Source organism: Myripristis murdjan, chromosome 17 (assembly GCF_902150065.1).
Source record: "Myripristis murdjan chromosome 17, fMyrMur1.1, whole genome shotgun sequence".
Classification (NCBI taxonomy): Eukaryota; Metazoa; Chordata; class Actinopteri; order Holocentriformes; family Holocentridae; genus Myripristis; species Myripristis murdjan.
Window position 1 is genome coordinate 34,002,184 of NC_043996.1, and position 11,611 is coordinate 34,013,794.

Here is an 11,611-nt window from a genome sequence, read left to right on the forward strand (position 1 = left end):
GCAGGTTGTCCAGACATTGATCAGAAGTGATGGTCGACTTTACAAAATATACCTCTGAACAGTAGTTCTGTCTTTAGAGAAATTAGGAAAACACAAGTAACAAAATAAATGAAGTGGATCAATTAAAAAAGAAAACAATGATTAATATACAATAAAAGAAATAAAAATTGAGATATACTAAAATATATCTATAAAATATCTAGAGATTTTTCGCCATTGAACTATTGCATCAATGATATAGTGAAATGTATGTGGAAAATATCTGTTGATTAGAATATAACCTATATGCCTATATGCCATGCAGAACTGCGAGGCTCTGTGACAGCTTCTACCCAACCGCCATCAGACCTCTGAACACCTGCAAAAACCTCGGACTCTAACAGCACATAAAAACACTCACACTTTCCTGTGCAATGTGCTGAGCAGACCTCAGCGACACTGTTTACCTCCACTTATCTATTTATTATGACTGTTCTGTACATACATCTTGCTCATATATTTTTGCACATACATATTTACATATTTATATATTTATACCTCCTCTCTCTGACCTGGTTTTTTATTCTTTTATTCTTGTTCTTTTTATTTCTTTTATTCTTTTGTGGTGTTTATCCAATTTTTTATCATGAACAAATCCATCGTTATTTTGTTCAGTAGTGAATCTCTGTTGTAATGTCTGAATGACAATAAAGGAATCTGAATCTGAATCTGAATAAATTTATAAAATATAGCCTATGAACGTTTTAACATATGACAACCTGTCACTGTGGGCCTCACAGCACAGTAGTACAGAGCAGAGTGTGTCACTGCAGCAGAGGAGATCTCCAGATCCACACCACGCTTGTCATCAGACAGTTTAGTAGAAATCCTCGGGTCTGATTTGAGGATCTGTGCTGACTTTTCAATTCCTGTGATCATCATGAGGAATTCTGGTGGTTTTCCAGGATATTGTCGATACCAGAAGAAGAAATCAGTACCATCAGCAGTTTTGGAGTAGTTGTATGACAGAGTAACTTTGCTGCCTTCCAAACTGAACTCTTCATTCTTGATTGGAGTGAGATCTTCACAGTGAACATCTGCCAACATAGATGTGACACATATTATTGGATAATTGAACAATTTTGATTATATTTGACACAACTGGTTTAATAATGTTAACACAGACTGTACTGTTTATTCTATCAAATTTTTTCATTTATAAGTTTCTTCATGAAAGAAATGATTTGAAACACGTCTTACCTTCAACAATACACAAGAGCAACAGAACATATATTGACAACATGTTGAATAAATGAAGAGCTGCTAGTTCCCTGGTCTTTCTGTAGCTTCCTCTCACTATTCAGCCCCTTGTGTTTCCTGATGGTTCCTCCCCTTCAAATGCCATTGCTGCTGTCATGGGCGTTTTTAAACTTCTCCAGAGGTTTTTGTACAGAGACTGTGTGTTTCCTGTCACTGTGGGCTGCACAGCACAGTAGTACAGAGCAGAGTGTGTCACTGCAGTGGAAGGGATCTCCATACTAACACGCTTCTCTTGTTTGTCAATGTGAGCTGAGAAACCAGGAACAGCTTCATGGATATATGCTCCTTCTGTGATGTAGAGCAGGAACTCTGGTCTGGATCTCGCGTATTGACGGTACCACTGGATATTGTAGATGTTCCCATCATATTTGCAGGTGAAGGTGATGTTTCCTCCCTCTACAACATGTTCTTCAGTAGCTTCTGGGTTTATGCTGTTCCCTGAAGCCATGGCTGAAAAATCAATGGGATTCATCTCAGTCACACCAGAGCTTTGAAGTCAGGCAAAATGTCTGCTATATCCACTGTAAGTTAAATAAGACTTTGATGACAGGTGTATAACTCACCTATAAAGTTTGCTGAAAGCAAACAGACATAAAGCAACATGTCTTTGGTGTGAAAGCCAGAAGGATGGAAGTCATGAGCCTCTCTGCTGCACAGCCCCTCCCCTTGTAATCCAGCAACTTGGAGTTGTAGTTGTAAAATATGTTTGCTCTGTGGGCAGTAATGCTATTGGCTGAGGTAACCCTGAACGGGCGGAGTAAAAAAAAATTGCGGCTTTATGGAATACAAACCAGTAAAATGACCATCACAAAGTCACTCTGAGAAGGGCAGTTTCTGTGCAGTGTAGCTTTCAGAAACCAGATCGAAACTTTTCAAAAATATTGCTGTTTTAGTCTTTATCTAGACTTTAGAAAGAAAACGTGAGTTTTCAGTTAGCAATAGATGAGTCCTTTCCAATAAGTCATAAAATCACTTTTTGGAGAAAATTACTGAGTAGATGTTTAAGCTGCAAAAAGGTTTTTTTTTTTTTTACTGCACTGCATCTGTATTACATTTGAACAGAAAATGAGGTAAGACTGTTCAGCTAACAGAAGAATTATTTTTTACTAAAACAGAAACATGACATTTTTTTATCTTTCTGTGGGCCAAAGTTTCCAGGTTGTGTTAGCCATGTTCCAGCTTTAGGGATCAAACAGCAGTGGAGAGAAAGGACTCCCTTGGTGGATGCCTCTCAGCTGTTCAGGTTGGACTTGTTCTATACGATATGCAGCCTGCTGTGTGATCCTCTCTAATTAATGCGGCCACACTTCACCTACATAGTGAACATCCTACACATCACACACTGCACAGCTGAGGTGTTGTGTTCACTCTTCCTTGTTTTGTCTTTGATCTTTTTGTGATTTTTCTTGTGCTTTTTACTTTGCTTCAATAAATGACAAGTGTATTTGGCTCCCTCTAGTGGATGTTGAGGAGTATGCACAGTGAAGGTTTTTGTCCTGAGTTTTGGTGTTTCCTGTCACTGTGGGCTGCAGAGCACAGTAGTACACAGCAGAGTCAGACGGCTGCAGCTCCACGATGGTCAGAGGAATTGATCTTAAGGTGGAATTCAGCCTGGATTTAAATCTGTCCTTCACACCATCCTCTGTTTTCTCCAAGGAAAACTTGGAGCGACTCAGGATGAATCTGGGCCTGTCGCTGACGTCCTGTTTGTACCAGTACAGATATGGAGTTGTTTGACTGGTGTTATATTCACAGCCAAGAGTCACTGCCTCTCCTTCAGTAGCAGTCACATCTGCTTTTGGTTGCAGCACATTGTCTTTTTGTGCCCTGCACTCTGTAGGAAACAACAAACAGCATCAGTGTGATGTTGAAGAATCCAGAGGGCAAATGTTAGATTAATATGCAGAAAACAGTTTAGTCATACCAAAGCACATGGCAGTCAGCAGCACTGACATGAGCAGAGCTGTCATAGCTGCACTGTTGAGTTATTATGAGCTGCAGCAGCTACAGAGAAGCTCTGCTTCTCACTGGTTTCTCTTCTTTCTCTCTCTTCAACACTACGTTGGCAGATTTGAAGGAGGAGCCTGTTCAGCTTGACAGGGCTCGTTCCCAATCCTGTGTCACTGTTGGCAGTTTGACCCAAAACACATTTTCATACCTCTTCACTTCCAGATGGTGGCAGATTGTGACTGAAACACTGAATTGCAGCCTTTGAACATGTGAATCAGGCATTTTTTTGCTTTTTCAGTTCTTCTGGTTGTTAGTTTGTTTAGCTTTCTTAACTTCATTCTTGTTGACGTTAAATTGCAGACTTTTTCAGTTGTAGTGATTTTTTTTTAACCTTACAAATCACTGGTGCCAACCTGGCTTCCACTCAGGACTTGAAGTCTCGAACATTTCCAGAACCAGGAAACGGGCAGGAAACATCACTGCAGACCCGTCACACCCTGGACACAACCTGTTCCAACTTCTCTCCTCTGGGAGGCGCTACAGCACACTGTACATCAAGACCTCCAGACACAGGAACAGTTTCTACCCACAGGCCATCACTCTGATAAACACTTGATCAGACTCACAGTATCAGGAACAATCCCTGTGCAATATAATATTTATTCTAGTTATATTGGTAGTCTCAACAGTTTCTCAATGTATCATCACTGTCAATACGTACCTTAGCACTCTGTATATACTGTATATATTCTTTTTACTCCATATCACCTCCATGCATATAGCCATGTATACATCCATATATCCACTATTCACTCCAGCATCTTTGCACTCTGCTCCATTACATTATTGTCCACTACTTCACATTTTTCATTAGTTGGCAGTTTTTTGGTTGGTTTGTTTCCTTTTCATTCTTGCATAGATATATATTTAAATTTAGATCAGTACATAGCGGTCAAATGTTTGTTTCATGTTCTTGAATGTCTAACTCTGTATAAGTACATAATTCTGATTCTGATTAATTTAATGGGATTCTTTGGACCAGAGGATAAAAAGTAGATCTTTCATCATTCATGTGATGAACTCGTTTCTTCTAAACATGAACTTGGACTTTTGACTTGAGTTCTGTGAGAATTTCATGTCATCCAGCAGAAGAATCCGGTCACTCTTTTGTTCAATGAATCATTCTATAAAAGAAAGTCTTTTCTTGAGTAACACGATCAGATAAAGGTTTTTTTTTTTTAGTTTAGATGCAACAAGGAGACAAACGTTTGGATGCTGACTGCATCTTCTTCAGAGTCCTTCCATATTCCATTGAAGTGTCAAGATTAACCTTAATCCCGAAGCAGACAGGCAGGATTGGTCTTGACTCTTGTCCAACATTTATTTCCACTTTTGATTCCTTATTTTTCTGCACTAACAGAACCAGGAAAGAAACATAGGGTCATTGTGTCTTTTGAATTTTTTGAGAGACTTTCCTGAACATCCAGGTCTTCTATTTCCATTGAAAACATCAATCCCCAGAGCTTCTCTCAGACAGGAACAGCAGACATGTGCAATCACTCAAATACCATAGAGACAGAGTAAACTAGATCTGTCACATAATAAAAGTCTATTAATATTCAATACTTTTGGTAAAACTCAATGAATATTGACAGCATACAAACCATAATAATCTCTTGTGGTAATAATTATGCTCAATGAACTTTGGCTCCTTCATCCATATTGAACTCTGTGTCACCTCCTCTGGCTGTGCTCTGCTTATGCTGCTTATGTCAGTGGAAGGTTTGGAAATGACAGTGATGCTACAATCAGTTTCGTCATAGTTGTTTATCTGATTCATGAAACATAGAGGTGAGTGAAAATATTTGAGGTGAGGTGAATATATTTCCATCCAAGAAACATTCAGTGCAGTTTAATATTGAGATCGTCACAAGGCATCCAGCAGATAACAAGACACATCACATCTCATTCACAACGTCAGTAACAATAATAATGGAGCTAATGGAGACGTGAGTCAGGTGACCCTTAGACAAGACATGATAATCAGTGAAAATGTGAAATAGGAAGAAACATTTCTTATTTTTGAGGAAACCATCAAAAATTCAGTGAAATGTTTTGTGAGGCAGCTGATTTCTCAACTTGATCACTGATTTCAGAATTTGTTTCTTGATGTTCTACGTTCTCTAACTTCTGTCGTCTTGTTTTGATGGCAGACTGTGTTTGTACCATCATCCAGTTGATTAGTCATTGCTGTGTATTTGCTGAGCATGTGAGTCCTCCCACAGTGTTTGATTAGCAGCTGGAACCACAGTGGCTCTGATAAAGCATGAGTTCCCACAATCCATCTGATATGAAGCTGTGGTTTGAATTCCACTTCCCTCCTCTTTGAAGAATAGTGAGATATCTGTGTTCAGGTTTTTGTACAGCCTCTTGTAGACTTTCTATCACTGTGTGTCTGTAGAGCACAGTAGTAGAGAGCTGTGTCTGCCAGGGTTAGGCCTGTTATGGTGAGTTCAGTGGATGTGTCGCTTGTTCTGGATCCATAACGATTATTAGGAATATATTGATGATCGCTCCATGACTTGGCTCCTTTCCAGAGTATAAACTGAGGAGCCTGGTCACACTGATGTCTGTACCAGTGGAGTGCTATAATGGTGTCACTAGTGTGATAGGAGCAGGTGAGTGTGACAGATTGCTGCTCTGTCCCACTGACTTCATCTTGTACAGGAGAGATGTCGTCTGCAGCTGTTAGCCCTGGAAAAAGTGGAGAAAATCAAGCCATTAGACTAACATTGTCCATGAGGCTGAGAGGAGAAGACAGTGGAAAATGTCCAGTGTCCAGTGTTACTCTATGGCCAGCAGCAGCTCAAGTGTTGAGATAGTTGACTGGAGCTGAGATCACAACATGACTAGTTTGTGCATGACTGCTTGACACAGACATGTAGATGAGTGTGGCTTTTCACTGCCTGCTGTCTGATGTCAGCCTGTAGCATACAGGGAGTTATCTCCAAGCTAACAAATGACAGCAGATATGCCATGTTCTGCTCCTGTGGAATCTGCACATCAACAACAAATAGAGCTTGATGAGCTGGAGAAAGCTTTCTATATTGCTAGAAACAGGTGGATCAAAGTGTGATGCTGTCTATCATACCAAAGAGAAGTGCAGCAAGAATAATCCACAGCCAGTGTTCCATCTCTACAACAAGGTCTAAAGCAACAGGAGAAACTAGCTGATGTTCAGCATTCAGTGTGAGAGTTGTTCTCTTCATGGCAGCAGTTTTTAATGACAGAATGGTCCAACAGGGCAACAACAGAGCAACGCCTGCTGGGTCATGTCGCCCTCTAGTGGAGGAGGAAAGTGGAACAGGATGTGGGAAACAGGCCTCCAGCAGCTTGTCAGGTTTTCGTACAGAGACTGTGTGTTTCCTGTCACTGTGGGCCTCACAGCACAGTAGTACAGAGCAGAGTGTGTCACTGCAGCAGAGGAGATCTCCAGATCCACACCATGCTTGTCTTCAGACAGTTTAGTAGAAATCCTCGGGTCTGATTTGAGAATCTCTGCTGACTTTTCAATCCCTATGATCATCAAGAGGAATTCTGGTGGTTTTCCTGGATCTTGTCGATACCAGAAGAAATAATCCTGACCAGTAGCTTCTTTGTGGTATTTGTATGACAGAGTAACTTTGCTGCCTTCCAAACTGAACTCTTCATTCTCGACTGGAGTGAGTTCCTCACAGCTGACACCTAAAGGAAGAGATAACTGTGTTACTTGATGCTCTAAAGGATTTCATCACTGAGTGAATGGAGTTCAAAATGTTCCTGTGTCATGTACCTGTTAGTATGGTCAGAAACAAATGAGTCAGTACACAAATGTGCAGTGACTCCATCTTGAAGAGAGAAATCTGTGATTTGAGTGAGGAAATGGGTTCCTCTTCTTCTTCAGCGTTTCTCTTCTTCACTGACAGTTTGGCTTCTCCTTCAGTCTGTCCCTCCCATCATCTCAACGGCACGTCATGTTTCCCTGCTTTGGTTTTGCCTCTTACAACAATAAATCAATAAATCAATCATTAGTGAACATAGCCTGAGAGTAGAGTACAATTTATTGATCCTTTATTGGTTTTATGCAGTTTTTTCCTCGTGTCCTGTATTTTGTAATTTTACATTTCAGATGGAACAATATGAATATTCTTTTTTGTCATCCTGATGATTGATGTAATATTTCATTATAGTATTGATATCACCACATGTGCATTTATTCATTACAGGTCTGAGTACTAGATAACAAAATAATTTACTTTCGGTCAAATTCTTTAATATATCAGATTTTTCAAATATCTTTTAGTCATGATTTCATTTCCAAAACAAATATTTATCACCTCAAGGAATTCCTTGTGTCAAAACCTTGAAGGAGTTGATTATTTTCAATTAAGAAACCTTTGTCATGCAGGTGTTTTATTATTATTATTATTATTATTAGTAGTAGTAGTAGTAGTAGTAGTAGTAGTAGTAGTAGTATTGTCTTGGTCAAAACACTTTACAAAGGATTAAAAATACCTGTATGTGTTGAGTGAGCAGGTTGAGGAGCTGCATCAAATCCTGTTGATTTTTATCTGTATTTTGGAAAACAACCAATAAATGAATCAACTAAATATTGATTTTAATGTGTGGTTGAAACACTGAGTTGATCACATAATCAGTCAGTGAAGTTGCACACCATCATTTACTCTTCAGCGCTTTTCCTTAATAAGTTGCTCCCAGAACGTGAGGATGATGTGGAATCTGTGACTGTTGTAGCTTCAGTGTCTGTCAGGTTTTTGTACAGAGACTGTGTGTTTCCTGTCACTGTGGGCTGCACAGCACAGTAGTACAGAGCAGAGTGTGTCACTGCAGTGGAAGGGATCTCCATACTAACACGCTTCTCTTGTTTTTCAATGTGAGCTGAGAAACCAGGAACAGCTTCATGGACAGATCTTCCTTCTGTGATGTAGAGCAGGAACTCTGGTCTGGATCTCGGGTATTGACGGTACCACTGGATATTGTAGATGTTCCCATCATATTTGCAGGTGAAGGTGATGTTTCCTCCCTCTACAACATGTTCTTCAGTAGCTTCTGGGTTTATGCTGTTCCCTGAAGCCATGGCTGAAAAATCAATGGGATTCATCTCAGCCACACCAGAGATTTGAAGTCAGGCAAAATGTCTGCTATATCCACTGTAAGTTAAATAAGACTTTGATGACAGGTGTATAACTCACCTATAAAGTTTGCTGAAAGCAAACAGACATAAAGCAACATGTCTTTGGTGTGAAAGCCAGAAGGATGGAAGTCATGAGCCTCTCTGCTGCACAGCCCCTCCCCTTGTAATCCAGCAACTTGGAGTTGTAGTTGTCCAAATATGTTTGCTCTGTGAGCAGTAATGCTATTGGCTGAAGTAACTCTGAATGGGCGGAGCAAAAAAAAAAAAAAAAAAAAAATAGCAGCTTTATGGAATACAAACCAGTAAACTGGCCGGCATGGACGATAAAGAAGGAATCTAAACATTTTTGTGATTTTTTTTACTTTCTCAAAAACCAATTAAGAAATCCCATTTTACCTTTTCAAAATCACGTTCATTAGAGAGAATTTGAAATATTCTTTTCTTCATTGCTGTCTCTCTGACTTTTTGCAAATACGTTTTGTGTGTGCCAACAAATCCACCCAAACTCCTGGATTATTTCATTTACATAAAGCAATGTTAGACATAAAGTATTTAATCACTGTTTTCACTGTGAATATGGAAAAGGAATTTGTGAATATAATATTTCATATAATTTATGTTGTGTATTCAAAGATTTATATGTATGATAATATTTCTGTATTTCTATAGAAAATTTCCATACTAATTTGATATTTCTTTTTCCTTTTTGTTCTTCATATTAAATGCTTCACCCAACACTGCTATTTTAACGTGACTGATTTTAAAAATTTGTGTCACTTCTGCAGTGAAAATTAACTGTAAGACAGCAGACTGTTGGAAGTCCATAGTATTTGTCTCCCTCTAGTGTTTATTGCAGAGTATTTGTTTGCCTTTGCATTCTGGATTTCTGCACCAAAGGTTTTTGTATTGAGCTTTGGTGTTTCCTGTCACTGTGGGCCTCACAGCACAGTAGTACAGAGCAGAGTGTGTCACTGCAGCAGAGGAGATCTCCAGATCCACACCACGCTTGTCTTCAGTCAGTTTAGTAGAAATCCGTGGGTCTGATTTGAGGATCTGTGCTGACTTTTCAGTTCCTATGATCATCAGGAGATATTCTGGTGGTTTTCCTGGATATTGTCGATACCAGAAGAAGTTATCATTATATCCTGCAGTTTTGTTGTATTTGTATGACAGAGTAACTTTGCTGCCTTCTAAACTGAACTCTTCTTTCTTGACTGGAGTGAGATCTTCACAGCTGACACCTGGAGGAAGAGATAACTGTTACTTCTTGGTTCTTGACATTTTTAGCAGTAAAATAACGTCAGTGGAATGTGAATGTTTTTTTGAAAATGTTGTTTGACATACCTGACAGTATGGTCAGAAACAAAGGTGAAAACACACTGAAGCTCAGAGCCACCATCTTAAAAACCAAGTCTTTCATGTTTTAAACACCACTATGGAAATTCCTTTTTCTTCTTTTCTACTTTGACAGTTAAAGTCTTTGTTCAGTCTGTCCTTCCCCTCGTACTGATGAAGCTCTTTAACCACTTGTTCACTCTGAGCAACTTGTTTCATGTGATGCTCTGTTCTCACCATTTGTAGGCGGGGCCAGAGGCTCCAGCTTTGGAGATATTGTTTTTTGCACAGACAGTTTTCAACAGTGAAATCATGAATTTTTCAAGATCTTCCTTTTTGTAATTGACATGGTGTTGATGAATTGACATTGCTAGGTTATCTGGCATAATAGTTGACAACAGAAAGAACAAAAACTTGTAACAGAAGCTGAATATCGACCACGAAAATTGATGCAACTTTTTTCCAGAAATATTTTGATACATATTCTGATGATTTTTTTTTTTTTTTTTTTTTTTTAAAGATATTATAGATCACTGAATGTTTTGAATGACTTTGTGTAAAATTCTTGATGCATTTCCATTGGCCAGTTGTAACTATTCATGACAACAAGTATTGGTACATTGGTACTTTTTCTTCAGGACCTACAAGCGTTGAGCCTGATACTCGGCTGAAACGAGTATCCACTACGGGTAAAGCACTTTTGACGAGTACGAGTATTATACGAGTAATCTGAGTCAATATTCGTGCTCATGATGAATGAAACTGCTGACTGTGTCCACGTTGTGTGATGGGCCTGTCACACACAGTGCCCATCCCCTACACACACACACACACACACACACACACACAGTGACCACCTCTCTGTCACCCTCTCAGGTGTGACAGCTCACGTCGCGTCTCTCTTCAGTAGCTTCAGGTTTTTTCCAGCTCGCTCTTCTCTCGGTCTGTAGTCACTGATAGTCAGTAAAGTTTCTGCTAAACTTGCTTGGTAACAGACGCGCTGCTATGGAGCAGAGTTAGGTTAGGAAATAATACACTCGATATCTCACACCGACACCATCTCCAGTTTCAGTAGTACGAGTGTAATAAGGCAGAAGTGATGGTTTTTTATTGTGTGGTGTTGTAGTTTTATGCTTGTTTTTAAACTTATTTATGCATGATTTTATTTATTTTAACTTAGTTTTTATGCTTTGGCTTTTATTGTGTTACTGTTTTATGTGCATGCGGGACTGCAAATCCTTCTAGCCTTAATTAGACTTGATTTTAGAATAACCTGCACGTGTAGCAGACGTGATGGACAGCGTGACCGGCCACTCAGGGAAGGAGAGGAGGACTCCCTCGGCCAATCCGTGGCGAGAGGAGGGCAAAACACGGCGGGAGCACAGGAAGAAGAGGCCCGACAGCAAAGGGAGAGAAGGTTGGCGCGTGGCAGAAAGAAGCACACCTGTCCTGCACGGCGGAGCGACGGTAGCGTGGCGGCGACGGAGACAACCAGCCGAGACCGAGACTGAGACCAGACGAGGGGTTTCCCCCGGACAGCGCGACGGAGCTACAAGACTTGACCGCCAACGCCTTTTTACTCCGGCCTGGGTCGCCAGTCGTACTCGCGACCCGGGAAAACCGTGAGTTTTATCGTTTCCTTGGCGGTCTATGTGTGTCTTGCTGTATAGAGCTATCCTGCGCTTGTTATTTGCGGACTGATGCTCGCCGAGTCCTTGTGCCCGTAGGTGCCGTGCCGGAGCTGACCCTGTGGCGGTGGTGAGACGCGAGGACCCGCCGATCGGTGCCGAGACGCTGCAAGAATCAAGAAACTTTATAGACTCCTGGGGTCTG

The 11,611-nt window shown here is 40.3% G+C and overlaps 1 gene segment (V, D, J or C); it reads right to left on the bottom strand.

The window, feature by feature from the left end:
• Positions 1-328: 328 nt before the first annotated feature.
• LOC115375394 (T cell receptor alpha variable 38-1-like) lies at positions 329-3,305 on the bottom strand. The segment is given in 3 exon segments: positions 329-376; positions 2,820-3,133; positions 3,224-3,305. Coding segments are annotated over 3 exon segments (408 nt in total).
• Positions 3,306-11,611: the final 8,306 nt, after the last annotated feature.